Source organism: Apteryx mantelli, chromosome Z, assembly GCF_036417845.1.
Source record: "Apteryx mantelli isolate bAptMan1 chromosome Z, bAptMan1.hap1, whole genome shotgun sequence".
Taxonomy (NCBI): domain Eukaryota; kingdom Metazoa; phylum Chordata; class Aves; order Apterygiformes; family Apterygidae; genus Apteryx; species Apteryx mantelli.
In genome coordinates, this window is record NC_090020.1 from 19,126,875 (window position 1) to 19,145,222 (window position 18,348).

An 18,348-nucleotide genomic window follows, 5' to 3' on the forward strand; every position below is an offset into this window, starting at 1 on the left:
ACTATGCAGAATAGATTTCTATAGTTTTCTCTGTTCTGCTTTTTGTTAATCAAATATGGGAAATTAAATAACTTTGACTTATATTTTCAAAGACAAAGGAGCTTTTTCTCATATCTTTGAATGGGGACATGCTGCTTGGTATGGTTATGCAAGCTGGGCATTTGCTTATACATAAGCTTTTTTGTGAGTACATGCATTTTTCAAAATGCATGCCTAGGTTTGGGACAATCGTTAAAAAGCTGAGGTACACCTGCATCATCACTTCCAGCGTATGCTTGCTTCTTTGGTTCCTGGAACAAGTGCAGCCCATAATTAAAGACAGCACCATTTTCTGCTGTAAGATACTGTCTTAAGTTAGTGCTAGTTTAGCCACACTTTACCATTTTTGTCTTATTGCCCATTCTCTGCATTTTATTTGAACTGCACTTGTTGGAATGTTTCAGTCAAAACACCCAGCTGTTTTTGAGACAAGGTTAAGGAAAATCCTGATTTGTTAACCTCATATATGTTTCATGCTATATTCTTTTCTTCTTTGCTTAAGGTATTACTCAATCACAGTAATCTGAATAAGCACTCAAAATGTGTTTAACTGAATTCAATCTCTGGATATTACATATAGTAGATTTCATCTGTGTTCTCCTTCTGGAATTGGTTTACTGGGCTCTGAATTTCTGTAAACATATATATATGGATGTATATTTAAAAATCCTTAAGCTCTCTCAGAAAACAGTTGCTTGACCTGTCTGAAAATGGCTTCATGCATATGGGCATAAACACAATGTGATGTCAGCATATCAGTGAAATATTGAACTTTTCTTTTGATGCTGAAATCATCTTTACCTCCTACTAGTCTTGCAGACCTAATGCAGCTACAGGAGACTGGGCAAGGTTCTGGCCCTATTAGCGAATGATCAGTAAGATGTTTAACTCAGCTCCAAATGGTACTCTTGTTTCTCCTTGTGCAAACAGGCCATGGGCTTTCACAGGTTGGATACGAAGGCAGAATTTGACCTGCAGAGCTTTTAGTACTCAAAATGATACATGAGCTAGAACGCTGCATGACTTTCTGATTCTGATGAGCTTGACAGGGCTAGCACTTGCAAAAAACATTATTTTGGTCATAAACTCAACATCAGAAGCCACTGAAACTAAGTAAGTACTCAGTGCTACAGTGCAGTTTCTGCAGATTTCCTTTAGAATATGAAGGAAACGAGCTGCTGAGAATTTAACGGTAACATAAATACTCTGGTATTCTGGAAAGGGAATTTGGTGTGTGTTAATTTGAAATACTTTGAATTACTAATCTTACAGTGAAAATAAATGGAAGTTATTTTTACTCCTGTTCTCAGAGTAGGCAGACAAGAGGATGTTTAACAAAATTAGTGACTAGCAAATTTAGAACAAATGGAAGGAATCACTACTGCAACAGTATCATTTCAAGTTGTGGAATTCACTCTTGTCACATCATTAAGCAAAATATTGTGGCTGAATTTTAGAATAGCTCAGATGATTTTATGATGCTTGGTGACATTTACAGTTTTGTTAGCCATGATGAGAGTAAACAGAAAATAATTCCCACGTGTGATATAATTCAGTTGTCAATACAAAATACTAAAGTAATTGTCCAGGATAGCATGTCGATTTCTTCTGGTGGCACAATACCAGTCTTCTTGCACTTTGATTTTTCTAGTGTGGTGGAGCCTATTTCACCCACTTAGCTAACCTGGCTTAAGTCCCTTCAGTTGTTTCATATGGGCCACCTGCTTATGAAAGCCGTGTGATGGAGCCAGTAAGAAACCTTAATCACAAGAACACAAAACACCAACAGCATTTTGTCATGTTCTCCACTTTGGGAGAAGGAATAAATGTGGTATGGCTTGACATTGGTAAGGCTTTTGATATGACATTTTCATAAACAAAGTGGGGGAATATGGCCTACTCAATCACCATTATATAAATACACAACCAATGAAAAACAGAGTGGAAAAAATGAAAAGGGGCATGGGAACAGCCTTCAGTTGCATAACTATGCGAAGGTTTGATAGTAAGAAAACATTTCTAACTCCAGGTAATAGGTTGTCTGAGGATATTGTGGAAACTCTTTCATGGAAGACTGTAAAGGAAAGGTTAGACAGCCATCTGCCAGAGCCAGTCTAGGTGTACCTCTAGTCCAGCCTCAAGGAGAGGGTGAGATTAAGTGGTATCTGGAAGTCCTGCCTAGCCCTATGGTTCTGTGATTCTCTTTATTTTTTAGTTCTGCTGTTATTTTTTGCAGAATTATGTGTAGGTTTTTCAATTTACCCATTTTAGGAGGCACAGGTTAATTTTCAAAACAGTATACGGAATTTGAAATTAAACTACTAAATAATCTTTTATGTATCAGTTTTCTTATTATAGCAACAAAACAGATAGTCTTTATGTTTACATAAAAAGGCAAAAATGCTATCTATAAATCAATATTACAAAATTATCATATAATTCATAAATGCTTGTTCTTTTCCCATGCAGATTGCAAGGTATAGTATAAGTGGTAAAGCGCGAATAACTTTGCAGCCCTTGAGATGCTTGCAGAAGTCAACTGAGTTGTAGTAGTATTGTAAATATTCTGTTTTGTTTTGCTTCTACAGAAATGCATTTTCTGCAGACAGAGAATTAAGAAAATTTCAGGCGCCTGCATTCAGTGTTCATATGGACGCTGTCCAGCCTCCTTCCATGTTACCTGTGCCCATGCTGCAGGAGTACTTATGGAACCCGATGACTGGCCATATGTTGTCTACATCACGTGTTTCAGGCACAAGATCAACCAAAATGTGGTAAGGAATTTGTGTCCTTATTTACTGAAAAATGGAACTGAAGAATTAAAATATGTTTCTAGAGAAAATGGGAGAAGGGACTCACATCGCATATAATAGCTTCATCTATCATATCTCCCTACATAGCAAAACTATTGTATCTCAAAGATTTTTTTCTTATCCCATTACCTGGGAGAAATGGTATTTGATATGCCTAGCACATTCTTCCCTTAGAGTCATTGCTGAATGTATTGTTTTGGCTGCCATAACAAGTCATTGAATTCTCTGTTTTGTTAACTTGGAGTGTATTACAAATATCAGCTCACAGTATCTTGCAAATATGCACAGATACTGTGAGATAAAGGATATGGTGTATATGTAAGTCCTTTGTCCTGCTTCTAAACAGTATCTTGCAAATATCCTATTATAATTATTCTATCATCTGGCAAAGTAACACTGGTATGTCATGAAAATTCCCGTTATTGCTGTGTCCTCTTATTTTCTAGTCTGTGCTGAGGAGGAACCTTTAATTTTAGAAGAGACACATACAGAATTAGTCATTATTGTTTTGTAGGTTTTGATGTCTTTTATTCCACCATTTGTTATTATCTCAGTTACTTCTTAAATTTTTGCCATTTTTCTTGGGCTTTTAAAATCGAATTTTAGTTGTTTCCCAGCAATGTACAACTAGAATGACTGCTACTTAGTATAGTCTTAATAAGGAAATTACTATTAGATACTTCAGACAACAGTTTCTCACCTTTTTCAAGTTGAGAACTCTATATTTGAATAAATTTTTTATCTCCTTTGTACATTAAAAATGAAAGAGTAAACCCATGTAGCAGTGCTAATGAAAGTCTGTATAATGTATGTCTTTCTTTTAAGAGGTTGTCAGTGAATTCTTGGTCTTAGAGACAAGACTATTAAAGGGTAAGATTTTCTTCTGAGTATAATAAAATGTAGTGCCTTGCAACTAGAGTAATCGGTCAGCCCTCAGTGTTCAATCTGCTGGTAGTTCTGAAAAAACAAGGCAGACAAATTGTGTGTTCTTTTCAAAACTTCCCCAGAACAGTTTTGCCTTTTAAAGATTTTCGCTTTTCAAAATAAAATAATTAATTAATAATAATTGTATGAAACCAGTAAACTTCTGTATGAATTTACTATTTTCGTACTATTTTCATACATTTTTTGTGAAAACTAGTTTGGTTTCAAAACAAATTTGAAACACTATCTGTACAGGCAACTTTTCAGATAATTTTCGTGTCTGTCTTAGCTAAAATTACTGGGTTAAGTTCATTGCCAGTAAGAACAGGACTGTTCTGTCCAGATATTTTCTAACATTGGTTCCAGATAAGTTTCCATACTTCAAGTAGTGAGATTTTCATCATTAGCTTGGGAAGCTGTTCCTGGATCAAATAGGACTTTCTGCTATACCGACTCTATGCACTGCTGCCACTGGTCCTTAATTCTTTGAACTTCCTGTAATATACATCTGACTCGGATGCTGGAGTCCCCTTGTGCAGTCAAACAAATTATATTATATTTTTCCTTGTATTTTCTTTTGTGATACTAAGTGGTAAATGTGATAAAGTTATGGATTGTCTCTTCTGTGTTTTTACAGTATCTAACCTAGTGGTACCCCTGTTCTAAACAGAGGTCTTTTCTGGCCCTTCTGTATAAATATTAGTTATTATTAATAATGCCTACAAAATATTATGAAAGCCAGTTTGAGCAGAATTTATGCTTCCATTCTAATTTAAAACTGTGCTGATATTACTACTTACCATTTAACTTTCTAAGTATTCATTTTCCCTGAAATAGTAAAAACGGTTATTAAATAGCTGTTATTTTGTATGCTAAGAAACAAAATGAATATTCATCTAGAACAATACAACACTAATAAGGTAAGAGGGACTCCCACAAAGTTGTTTTCTTTCTCCCAGTGATTTTCTTGATCTGAATTTTGTATTTTCAAAGAAAAAAAGTATGGAGAAAAAGGGTTTTGCATAATTGCTTATGAAGTGGTTGTGTGAAACATGAGCAAGGTAGCTCAGTTAAGAATGAGACTCTATCAGGCCTTTCTTGAAACTTGGCACCAACCTTTTTGAAAAAGCTGTTTGATTAGCTTATTTCATGTGGCTCAGATCAAAATCAGAAGTACAGAAGAGAAAGTGTGTTTTTTCATTGGGTCAAAACTTGGAAGGATCAGGCATGCTGTTAAAGAACCTTTTTCTGTGAAATTCTGAACTTAATCCTGAGACAAAGGAGATTGCCATATATTTATATATGATTGCGTTTATACTTTTTCTTTTGGATAATTAATCTATTTCACATCTTTAGGCCTTTGGAAGTTTTTTCACCATTGGTTTTCTTTTTATACTTTTCCTGACTATTAGTTAGCCTTTGATGCAGAAATTACATTGCTCTTCACCATTAGGCAGAGCAGTGCTTCTCACTTATAATTAACTTTTTTTTGTTTGTCCATTGTTTTAAATTTCTTGCTCGAAAGCAGAACAGTATCATCCTGCAGATTGAAATATTGTACTCATTTTTCAAATTTTTATGGGAATCAATTAGATTGTCTTGTCAGCAAGAACAAATCTCTTCTGGTGTTTAGGAGTTCAAAAAGTTATACATAAAGTAAGGATATTATTATTTTTCCTTCATTTCAAGGAAACAAAATTATAGTTGTCTGGTGTTTCCTTAATATAGCCTCTAGATATTATGCCTGAATTCTCAGTGAATATCTTTGATTTCTACTTTCCTCAAGTTAGAAAAAAACAAAACAAGACAAAACTCACCAACCAAAGGATGGCTTCTGGGCTGTTACAGTTATCTATAGTAGTATTGTAATATGTAAATCAAGCAGGTTGTTCAACCAGAAAGCTAACTATGTGCTGTGATAAATATGCATTATTACTGGTGTTAGTGTATCTCTTCACCTCAGGATAATGGCTTATTGCAATGCTGAGGTGGGGTTTGTGTCCAAATTATTTGTTGCTGTGATCTCAAGAAAATTGTGTCCAAATTATTTATCAATATTCTTTCATATATCTTTTTGACTGAGGGTCAGATTCTTTCTGAGTTGTCTACATTATTTCTTCCTAAAGTACATTTTTAATGTCAACCATGGTAAATATTGGTAGGTCTTCTGATGATAAATCATCATAAAGAAAAGCGGAAGGAAAGCATAATCCCTGCATCCATATAGTGCTGACAAATAAAGTAAATATACAAATATTATGAATTTTAATTTTTAAATATTGAGATGACTTTTCAAAATATGCGTTTTTGATGTCCACACTCAAATCTAAGTCTTGTATTTACCAAAGGTACAGCTCCAGAAGTAACACAGAATTTTGCTAGCAGAAAAGTTTTACTCAGAATGGCTTTGGTTATTCCTTTCATATGCTATATTATTTTCTTTATGTAAATTATAGTGTCATTATGCAAGGAAGGTGCTATGCATTGCTACCTGCAGATCTTACAGTGGTCAAAGTTTTTTCGTTTTTCTTCTTTGACCAGGTTTATCCCTGGGCATGAAAAATATCCTCAGATCTTTTTGTTGTTGAATTGCTAGAACATTTGGAACTATGGCTGAGTTTAGGTGCTCCAGATGGGTTTCATTTTGATAATAAAAATCTCTCTCATAAACAAAGAAATGAAACAAAAGAAGTTTTATGCAACTGTACAAACAGCTAAGAGGAAAAAAACCCCAAACACTGATATGATAAGATTAGCAAAGCTAGCACTGAGGGCTGGAGGAAGTCAGCTGGAGGCAAGCAAACTCATGGGTGAAGTTTCATTTGGAAACTGTGATCAGAAAAGGCCGTCTAGGCAGCCCTCATGATGTGCATTTGGCAAGACTGACTGTCTTAAGAAGGGACATTTGGGACAGGAATTGCAAAAACTCCCTGTTGCTGGGTTTTGAACTATTTTAAGTGGTCAAATGGGTTTTGTTTTCCCGGATGATCTGCTGCAACTATGGGCCAGTTCTTACCTCCATAGGCACACAGGGAATGAAGGGACGCTGTCAAGCTATAGATGCTTTTTCTTTTGGATACATGAGTGATGTATTGTCATAGTATGCACCTGCCTGCTAACTGCTGCCAGCCCCTTTGCATTTTAGAGAGTCTAGAGGCATGCCTTGTTGGAAGGGCATAGTATTCAAAAATCATGAACTGGCATATTTTTGAAATGTCATGCATCATGTCCATGCCCAAATTACAGTTCTGGGGAGTAAGCTTAAAATGATGAAATGAGAGTTATGTTTCCATATCAAATCAGTCTTAGAATTTTGAGGATCCTCCATTAAAAATTGTAGTCTGGGAACATTTCCAGATGTTTTTATATATATATATGTATACTCCAAGATATTTATCTATTATATGTTTATATATGTATAGTTTATATATTTTATTTAACAAGATTTTTGTGTGTCCTGCCATACAGAAAATGAGGGAGAAAGTAATTTTCTCTCTTATCTTTTTGAAGTTTGCACACAGAAGAAGAGGTTAACTTTTTTTCCTCTGTGTCGTTGTTTTCTGTATTTCTGCTGCTATCTTAGTTCATCCTTGGCTTAGGTAGTTTTAGAGAAAATCATGCTTTTTAAACCACAGCTTCCTCAATAATCTGGTAACTACCACAGCTGTTTCTTTAATCTGATAGATTCCCTTGCATAACAACTGTCCTTTCTGATCAAAAATGACATTCTTAACATCAATAAATTCTTAGGATTTTCTGACAGGAAATGTTTTCTGGGACATACAATCAGTTATAGAGGCTTGTCAATATTTTTTCTGTGAAATAAATCAAGAATCCTACCAAGATAGCATACTGAAAAATAAACTCCTTCTCCTTGAACTAGGATGCATTTTTGATTTTTATTATTTGTTCTGATGAGCTATGGCATTTCTTCTCTGAATATTTTATCATTAACTGAGCCTGTATTGTCTTTTAAAATATTATATTTTGCTTATATAGAGTACCATCTTCAGACTTTAAAAACATTTTAAAAATTTTAATACAGATATTTCTTGGACTTCTGTACTATAATCACAAACTTCTATTATCTCATACAGGTAATTCAGTTAATACTCTCCAGTTTACTTCTGTTCCCCCCTCCCCCAAATAACTGATGACTAAACTTGAGAATTGATTGGTAAATTAACACTTTGATGTTTATATATATTTCAAGATTGGATAAAAAGTGCTAGTTGACATAGCAGTATAGTCACTCCTGTAATACTTATGCCAGTAAACTGTTTTTTCCTCCTTTTACATCTCTGTAGTTACACCAAGTGGCAGAATTAATTACATAACTACATAAATAATAATTTTATTATACAGGTAAATGATTAAATAGTTTATTAGTATGATCATAACATTGTTTGTAGGTAAAATTGGAAATGCTTTAGAAACATAATGGAGTTTTACTGTCTGAGGTGACCTGAACTAAACAGGAGTGTTCAAGTTTGGTTATTTTTTCTCAAAAATATTGACATTCCTATTAATGTTTGGAGTCTAACAAAAAGAATTGATGCTGCCCTTAGTTTTCCTTTGATAGTAGTGCTAAAAATTCTGTAGTTGTATCATTTTCCAGATTTTTCACGGACACTTTTTTAGATTATTTCACTGATTGAAGACTTCACTGCCTTGAAAGATTTGAGAAACAGCAGTAGAAAATTGAGTAACTGCTTTAGCATATGCCATAAAATATTTTCATGCTTTCTACACAAATATTTCTAATCAAAAATACTTTAATAAAGGCATACCATCTCAACTGCTCCTTGTCTTAGTGTCTTCCATTGTTAGAAAAGTTCAAATGTCCAGCTGTAGCCAAAGTCACAATAAGATTTACTTTTGTGTAAGCAAATGGACTTGTGTGAAGTAATGAACAGACTGCCAAACTTGTAGGAGAGAAGTGTTTTCCTTGTTTTTTTAGGATAAGAAGCTCTCGAGTTTATTTTTCCTGGTGAAGAAGCTTGTTCTTTAAGTAGGAGGTTCATGGGGATACATCAGCTGGGAGCTGATGTGTACATCTCTTTCCATCATGTGAGCTTAGCATTTGCTGACTTACAAGGTTCAATTCTGTTATATATAGAAACTGTCAAGCAGTTATTGGCGTAGAATTTTTGCATAGTTTGACAACCCTGCTACACTTCTGAGTGACTTAACTAGCTCTAGTGAATTCAAAGTGAAAAATGAAAATTATTGTTACTGATGAGCTACATAAATAAGTGATGGAGAGTGATCAATGCTGTCTGAAGTTTTAAAGCAAATGTTCTGCACAGTATTGGTTAAGAAGTTACTCAGATACACCGATGTAGACAGCTCTGGTGAGAACTGGATATGCATTTAATTATTTCATCCAACTCACCAAAATATTAAGCAATTATGAAGAATCATACAGAAATACAGTACTTAAAAAATACACCTTTCAAAATGGTTTCATAGCATTGTCTAGGCTTGCCATATGTTATATCTTCCAGCACAACAAATAAGATGTACAAATACTGATAGTTGTTTAAGTATTCTTGCCCTACTGCAAGGTTAGAAGGGATCAGTTGCAAAAATATTTTTGAATGCTGTAATTTGTTATTCTATGGATGCTGTTTGTTTTCTCACAAAATGCAAAAGCTTTGTGTGTCATATAAACTTTTGTGATCGTGGTTATAACGAGTAATTTTGCCTTTGAAGTTTTTGTATTAAGTGGGGAATTCTCATCAGTTCGGTTTTAACAGTGATAAATTTCTGATGAGCAAACTGGTATTTTTAAATTACTTTTAAATTCTTATTTTTTTCAAGAGAACTAAAGCCTGTGAGAAGGCCATTACAGTTGGGCAGACAGTCATCACGAAACACAGGAATACACGATACTACAGTTGCAGAGTCATAGGAGTCACATCTCAAGTTTTCTATGAAGTCATGTTTGATGATGGCTCTTTCAGTCGGGATACTTTTCCTGAAGACATTGTAGTAAGTACTTTCTCAGATACCTGTTATTTCTGTTTTTTGGAAAATTAAACAGATGGAACCTTTTGAAATATTTCTTTTGACCTTTAGAGCAGATAATGCCTTAATATTCCGTTCATGTTTGCTGCTTTCACTGCTGAGAATGATTATTTTCTAATGGGCTTCCAAACCTTGGTTGTTCTAATTAGTCTCTGCCATTTGACCAAATGAATCAAAACTAATCTTACAAAGTCTTTTAATTAAATAAGAAATATGTATTTAATAAAGGATGTGAGAGTGGGAATTCCATATATCCTTATCTGTCTCGTAGAGATAACTTGTAAAAATTCCTTGCTGAATTGAAAAATTCTGCTGTAATGGGAAGAATAGCTCTCAAGAATCCGTTCTAACAACTTGTTTACACCTTCTGATGTTTAGTTTGTAAGATTACATTATTAATGATAAAAACCATCAGGGAGAAGAATGTGTAGTTTATTGCATTTCCAAAAAGCATTTGAGATTTTGATTTCCCTTATGCACTTATATAAACTGCCATGTTTTTCAGAATTGTTAAAGAACACATTGTGTACTTAGAGAGACATGAACAGAATTTGCAGACAATTGGGAAAGATTCTGTTTCCTTCTGTATTTACAATGAATAGATTGGAGAGTAACCTTCATTGTGTTCATCAGATGCTGTTTGACATCTGTGTCACCATATGACTCTAATCCTTGTTTACCTTCATGTTCCTGTGGTCGCGAGGCTTCTTTGTGCAGAACTGATTTTTTTGGTGTACCTCCTACTAAATAATGAGTTACAGCCTCCAGGAGGCTAACACCAGTATGCAAAAGCGCCGTTTGTTGCCAGACTGCTTTTCACTTCGCGCTGTGGCCTGTGCTGGATGTAGAGGGAGAGTCGGGTCTACGTGAGGGCGTATGCTTAGCAGTTCAAGGGATGCAGCCCCAACAAGGCTCAATGTTCCTGTCCTGTAAAGATGTCTTTGAGCTGTTCTGTTTTCTGCAGGCCTAATGTTTTCATGGAAGTAGCGTTGACTGTCAGATAGCATCAGTGGAAATGATACTGTTGTTCTTGGAAGCTTCTTAGTTATTGAAAAGTCTGATGCCTTTTGAAAATATGGCATTTGAGGGGGTGCATTTCAAAGCAGCCTACGGGAATTTAGCTGTTTACCTCCCACTGATGTTAACAGAAGACAGGCAGCAAATCCCTGTTTCATGTCTTTGAAAATTTATCCTTTAATTTGAAATACTCTGAAAGGCTCCATTAATGATCAAAGGCATTTTGATTTAGGATCATCAAGATATTAAGCAAATGTGGCTGTATTGTTATTAGAAACCCCTCTCTTGTGTATGCCTGCATCAAGGATCTGGTATGGCAGAGATGAGAAACTGCTTGCCACTCTAGTGGGGTAGTCTGATCTGGAGCTAGGAAGAAATGTAATCAGGCCTGGATATGCCTCAGTGCTTCTCAGATAGTGGATGAACAACATATAATTGTTTGATGGAAACACCAAACGAATTTCACATTCCTTAGAGAAATCTTGTTGTGTTTTCATTAGATAATATACCTGCAGCAGTTATTGGAAGGAAAAAAAACCTGTTTTTTCTTCTGCCTGGACTAAAACTTGCTAATCCATGCAATGTGCGTATCAGGTGTTAGTGCCGCTGGGAGGACTTATTCATCAAATCTGGTGTGAAAGCAATGTTGCTGCCTATTGAAGAATTTATTTCTCTAATCTGTTTTCACTTTTCGACTAGCTCACAAAGATAGCAGGAGCCTTCTGCTTTTCCAGTATGTGTTGAATCCACTACATAATTTCAGCTCAGCTCATAGTAGACCGCTATTTCAGTGTTCAGACACAGTGATTTATTTTTAAGGAGGAAAATAGGGAGCAGGTAAATTTCAGTCTCCTTCATGAAAGTCTGTGTGCATGTAAGTATTCAATAACTACCAAAGCAGAGTATACATTGTTCTCTTCTTGTATATATTTTTCTTGATTTGTGTTAGCATTTGCTAAATAGATCAGGATTTGCCAAATAGGTGTAGCTATATTCTAGTTTCTTTTTTATTTCAAGTAATTGTTTGGGTGCTCTATCTTATTTCTACCATGTCAGAATTTTTTAGAAAAATCACTCCTGAATTACAATGTTTAAAACCATTAGTTAGCTTGGTGATGTACTAACCAGTCAGCCTTCCATGCTACAGGTGTGAGAAGGTGCCAAAAAGTATATGCATGCAGTTTTCTGCTACACAAAACTGCAGGATAACCCTCTCCATATGTCGCAGAAAGACTGCAATGGGGAGGATAGCATGTCAAATCTATAAGGAGATGGGATGGCAGCCTTAACAGTTGGTTTAACCATACGGACGTGCAAGTGAGGAGTGCATGTGCTGCCATCCTCAGTAAGCGCTACCAACAACAGCACGTATGAGTGCCACTTGCCCCTTCTTGAAGGATTATGCGGTAATGCTCTGGAGCCTGTCACGCACACCGGGTCTCAGCACCAGGCGGACCCAGCGGGCCAGGTGTCAGCTAACAGATGCTGCACTGCTCTTTACACTGCTCGGTTGGGGAGGGCTTCCCACGGTTGCTAGGGTTTTGGTTTTTTTTTTTTGTTTTTTGATACCTGACAGACGTATCTCCACTGGAACAGCTTGGCAGTTTTCTAGATGTCAATATGCTGGGCCGGATTTGTTTAGATAGGGGTTTTCTATGTATTTGTATGTATCTTTCTCCATGTATTGTATCTGTCAAAAGTGCCTTAACAGTGAGTATAGTTAAAAAAAAAAAAAAAAAAAAAAGTCATTAGAACTAAGGATGCAGCTGTTCCCACATTACCTCATTAAAATTCTAGCCAATCCTAGAAAGGGAGGTCTGGTGGGGGGTGAGAAAGGTCTCACCAAATTATATTTATTTTAAGGAAGAAAGGAAGAAAAAAGATTGTGGAGTTAGCATAAGAGTAAGTCTGCAAGAAGGTCTGATTGCAGGAGAGGTGAGCGCACGTGAAGGAACTTGCTAAACTAGGTAATAGTCCTAGCAGAGATGTTGCAGCAGGAATGGACATTCCCACTTGCCCCAGTAAGTACTCTGGTTCTCCAATAACCAGTTCACATAGAATTCTTTGCTGTCAAGGTTTCACCATCTGATTGCTCAGCAAATTAGGTGAACAGCAATGAGTGTACTTGCTCCTGCTGCCAGGACACACACACATTGCAGTTTAGCTTACCGTCAAGTGTATAAATTCAGGAGTTCTCCATTCAGACTCTAAGGCTGGTCCATGAGCTAAAATACCCACAGGCCAAAATGTAATGGACTTTACTGATTAAAATTTATAACCTGAATACCATCCCAAATTATAGCTTATGAAATGCTGCTGTAAATGTTCCTTAGAAAGAAGGGCATCTTAAGAGATGAGGAAGTCTGAAGTGTTTGGACTTGTACTAGCACTTGATTGCTATTTTCAAGAGTCCAATGAGTTTGTTTTTCAGAACCTCGTTACTGAAATTTTTTGTGGGCCTGATAATATCCAAAAACCATACCTTTGAAAAAGCGTATGTTAGCTCAGTTTAAGACAGCATTCAAACAGAAGCTAAGACTGTCAAAAAGAGAAACAAAAATATTATTTTTTCATGTATCAATTCAGTCCATCCAAGATCTGCTTAATATTTTTTTTCTTGGTCGACCACTCCTTTTTGAAATGGAAGCTGCTTTGTCTGAATGAATTCAAGCATGAAAAAATCCCTCATCAAGCAGCGGATTTTCTATATGCCAGCAGTGATACCTGGAACCCTTAACAGAATTATGCTAATACTAATGTGACTACCTTCTTTCTGTAGTGGACCCAAGAGAGCCTTCAGTGTGAAGAGAATGGTGAAGATTAAGCTCTATCTTTCTGTGTCTATCAATACTTGAAATTCACCACTGGCAATGAAGGGAGGAACGGGGCCATTTAGAACTCTGACAGCAAAAATACATCACTGAAATTATCAAGAAGGCTACAACTGCTTATAGCGTGCACCTAAATTTCACAAAGCCCCAAATTATTATCCTCTGCTTTCTTTGTAATAGAATGGAGCACATTTTAGTTACTAGCATTTGAACAAAAACCTGCCAGTATAATAGCAAGGCAATTTGAGAAGCTATTTAAAAAAGACTTTTCTCAGACAGGGAGCTTCTTTGCAATCCTCTACTTCTGTCCTTGCCCACAAATGCTTACTTGACATCCCTACAAAATTATGAAATGAAAGCTTCAACAGCTCCTGACCCTCACTCTAAGGTATACACATACTGTGCGTCTAGACTTGCCAATTATCCTTTTTTTCTTGCTGATTCTTGGCTGTTTGAGATGCTAAATGATCCTTCCTGGCCTAGATACCTGGCAGGTATTTGAAGTTGCATTGGCATTTATAATCTCAGTAGTTGCCTGAGATGAGGTGAACTAATTGGGGCAAAGTATAGGTATAGGGGTCAGCCTGGATACAGATTGTCCCAAGGATATTATTACTTTCTGTGTGTTGTGGACTGTTGAGAGACAGAACAAATTTGTCTACCTTTGAGATATAGCACCAATGGGATGAAGCCTGGCAGTTCTTCAAAATTATTTCTTCCACAGCCTTATAGGGGAAGGAGGATTACAAAGTACGGCAGGGAGGCTTGGTGAAGGATACTGTACAGTTTATGTCACTGCAAAGTGACATAATGTAGTTGGAAGTTTTTGCATGTGGAGGATGGAGTTCTGTGGGCTAACGCAGCCCCTTGGGGTGGTGTAGCTTCAAATTGACAAGAAATTCTCCATAATGATTTGAGCTGCTTGTGACTCTACTGGCTTTCACTAGTGCAGAAAATAATTTCTTTCTTCATTTCTAAAGTTGGTGGGAAGAGAGGCCTTTAAAAGGGAATAGCATGTAATAAGATCAGATCTAGAGACCCAGAGCTCAAGGTTATATCTGTGTGGACAGCTTAATCAAATTCTCAACTACTATATGCATTAATACTTTTGCTACTGCTGCATATCCATATTGCTTAAACATTTGAAAATATTGGGCTAGCACTTAAGTCTTGGCGGTCCATGAATGTCCAAGTGGGTATAAAACCTAGAGAGGGCTTGATTCTCACCATAATCATCTCCTAAGGATGCTGCATTCTGTGAAAATCTGCCCGAGAAACCAAATTATGTAGCTCTTCTTCCCCCTCAAACCTGGCTGGCCTTGTAAATGACTAAACTGGTTCCAGAGGTTTTTCCTGCAGTTTCTTTTCTGTCTACCTTTCTCTCTTTACCTCTTCTGACAACTGTTTTCTGCTTGTCTACCTTTTCAAATCAAAACCTGAAATAGCAGCGGTTAGCTGCTTTCTTGTACCTGTGAAAGATCCATTAGGCTCCTGACAGTGAATAATAGCTTATTGTTCATTTTTATTATACTGGTATGTAAATCTGCAGAGAATAGCTAAGGAAATTAGAGCAGTTGAACTCATGCTCCTTCTTGGCAATCTATACATACCTTGGATGCTCTGCAGTGTCACCATACCAGTGATTTCTGAGAATGTAAAATAGAAAAATAAGTAATGCATATCTGAAGGGAACAAGAGGATAAGTTGGATTTGGCATAAATATAGTCAAAAAGTCGTCAGAACTACTTGCTTGATGCAGGAAAAAGAGAACTGCTGAATAATAATATGTTTGGCAACTTTTTTATTATGTCTCAACAAAGACATGTCTTAAGCAGGCACAAATTTTTTGCAGCATTATAAAATTACCTGCTGATAAGTGAACTTACCATTCAGTAATTCTTATTTCTGAAAGTAGACGGAGAATTCTGAAAAATTCTGGAAGGCAAGTTTGAGAACTACCTGACATGTCTCTGAAGAGAAAACTTGGGTTTCTCTTTGTGTTAAATAGATTTGTAAGAATTGTATATGATTTTGCTTACTTGTTCTGTGAAATACTCCAAAAAGTTAAATATCTAGTATGTTTTGAAAAGTTGGACTGAAGTTCAAGTGAGCTGAGACATTTTATTTAAACACATTTTTGTAGTTGTGAATGCTATGCTTTCCATATATAAATCATTGTTTATAGCCTCTGAAGATTAATGCAAATGAAGTTCTGGATTCGAAATTTTAGTCTTACTAACTTAAAATCAAATTTCTTTAAAAACAAAGTCTAAGCACATTGAGAGTGGAGACTTTTATTCTATCTTTTAACTCTTGAGGTTGCAGAACCTCAAAAGATGTAACAGTCTGATTCTAATCTGAAACTTGTTTTACAGTAATGTAACTGTAATGATTTAACAGCATTTTTTTCTGTTTACTCCAGGATGTAGAAGAGAATTAATTTTTCTGTAGGTTTTGTTTTTTTTAGTTTCCTGTTATATGAGAGAGACAGGCAATTCAGTAGATAAGCATATAGGATAGACTAGGGCAAATTAAATCTTCAAATGTAAGTATTATCTTTACATGGTTTCCTGTGTATAACGTGCTTTCCACTTCATAATGGAACACTTTATAGAACCTTATCAATAATGTTTTTCGATGAGCTGAAGGTAATAACCGCAGAGCTCAGCCAGAGAAACAAAATGGGAGCTAATCTACTACTCAGCAGCTTCCGATAACATGGCTGACTTTGCAGTGCAGCAAGCTGAGGGACAGAAATGGATTAAAATGCTCCTTCTGTTTGCAAAGTGAGTGTACATCCATATGCCGACTCATGAAGAACACAGCAGAGCGCAATGAAAACTCAGGATTCAGACATGAACTCTTGAGGTGAAGTAAGAATGGTTGGAGCAAGGAAACAGCATTACTTCCCCCTTCCCTTTTTTTTGTGAGGTAGCCTGGGAATTGTAGGAGTTTCAGATACGGTAATTCACCCCACTTATTGTGCATTTCAGAAGCAGATTACTTCCAGACTTGCCTTATGTGTGCAGCTGGGGGGCAGAAAAAGGAGGAGCGTTTTCTGTGCATTAAATCCTGAGGCAGGGGCAAGTGCAGGAGAAGGACATGAACTGATCCTTGTACTCCTTTGACTGCAATAGATTTGCTAGGAACTTTAGCTCTTTAGATGAGGAGGGACTGTAGGGTTCAGAGTCTGCTATAACTTTACATGTGAAGTGAAGCAAGCAGGCCTTGTACTTCAGTCAGGCATGGTGCACCGTGGTGTCTTTGCCAACCCAACCTTCCCACCACTCACACCAAGTTTTATCCCGTAAGAGCACCTTGTACCCTAAATTAAGGCTTCCTCAGTGTCATCCATGCTGCACCTCTTTCTGATGCCTAGTACCACCCAGGACATCCTAAGCCACATTCTGCAGTTTGGGTTAGAACTGTGGTCCTTTGGGCAATTCTGCATCTATCAGTTAGCATAAGGCATGTATTTGTGTTATTAATGCTTTGCTGAAAGATTACGTAACAGGTGAAATAGTAACTTTTAAAGCTAAATAGAAATTAAGAAAATTTTTAGACTGCATTCATGAATGCATAATCCATCTGACTTCCAATTTCCCTTTAATGAAAGCCTATAGTCACTGTATAGGAGAAGATTCATTGCCATTTTAAGGACAATGTATTATACACAAGTTAAAGTATTTTTATACCGTGCATTCTGTTTTCACTTGTGATCCAAGACTAAATTTGTTGAATTCCAGTAAGTATTCTGTTAATCTGGTGATTTCAGTGAATTTATACCAATTCAAAAACAGAATTGCACCAGTGGGAATCAGGCCTGCTCTTTCAAATGCTAATGTGCTGTGTAAAAAGCTGTTCCTGTTTAGATAAAACTCTGACTGGCACATTAGCTACCACTCTCTTTTTCATTCAAAATGTCTTGGAACATATTAAACCTAATTTATTTTGTTGTTGTTGTTGTTTTTTATTTTAACAATTTGCATAAGTACTGTATACTATCTGTTTCCCAAAGAAAAACACAGTTAAGTCTTCTGACATCGGCAGGTATATTCAAGGAGTTTCTTACCTCACTTCTGTTTTAATGATGCTAGTAAATATATTCAGTGTTTTCAACTGCAGTACGTAACTTGTCTGTATGATGGACTTTTCTAAATCAGAGGTGTTAGCTGTAATCGTGTTGATCATGCTCCGTATAAAACAGTCACTTGTAAGCGTGACTGTGGAAGCCTCATCACTAGCATTGAAGTTGAAGGTTAATGCTAGCCGAAGTAACATAAGCAGAGGAGAAAACTCGCGTTATGTGCTGTAGCAGGATGGCCTGACTGACTTTCAGCTCCACCGTCAGGGAGGTTCGGCTCCCTCGGGGAACCCCATGTGAGTCACCTTTCCCGCTTTGCCCCAGGAGCCGCCTTTTCTCCTGGGTTTTGCACAGGAAGAGCTAACTCTTTGCGGCAGCTTGCTCACCGCGTGTTCAGTTCTGCACTCCCACCCATTTAAAACGATCTTCAGCTGGTTAGTACGGAGAGCACTGCCTCATGGTAGGTATCCTACTAGCAGTGGAGTAGGACAGGAAATTAAATTCAGTTCCTAATTTAAGGAGAAAATTTAGAAATGGCATTCCCAGTCCAGCTGGAGTCAGTGACAAGACTGCTTCTGTGCTAAAGCCCAATAATCAGACCTGCCATTCT

At 36.6% G+C, this 18,348-nt stretch overlaps 1 protein-coding gene across 2 annotated transcripts in view; it reads left to right on the forward strand.

Annotated features, from left to right (window-relative positions):
* The window catches only part of KDM4C (lysine demethylase 4C), a 266,679-nt gene that overhangs the window by 232,602 nt on the left and 15,729 nt on the right, over positions 1–18,348 (forward strand). For both annotated transcript variants that reach the window (XM_067315328.1, XM_067315330.1), the window contains 2 exons: positions 2,628–2,813; positions 9,600–9,770. In XM_067315328.1, the coding sequence (XP_067171429.1) occupies positions 2,628–2,813; positions 9,600–9,770 (357 nt within the window). The remainder of the gene's footprint in view (positions 1–2,627; positions 2,814–9,599; positions 9,771–18,348) is intronic.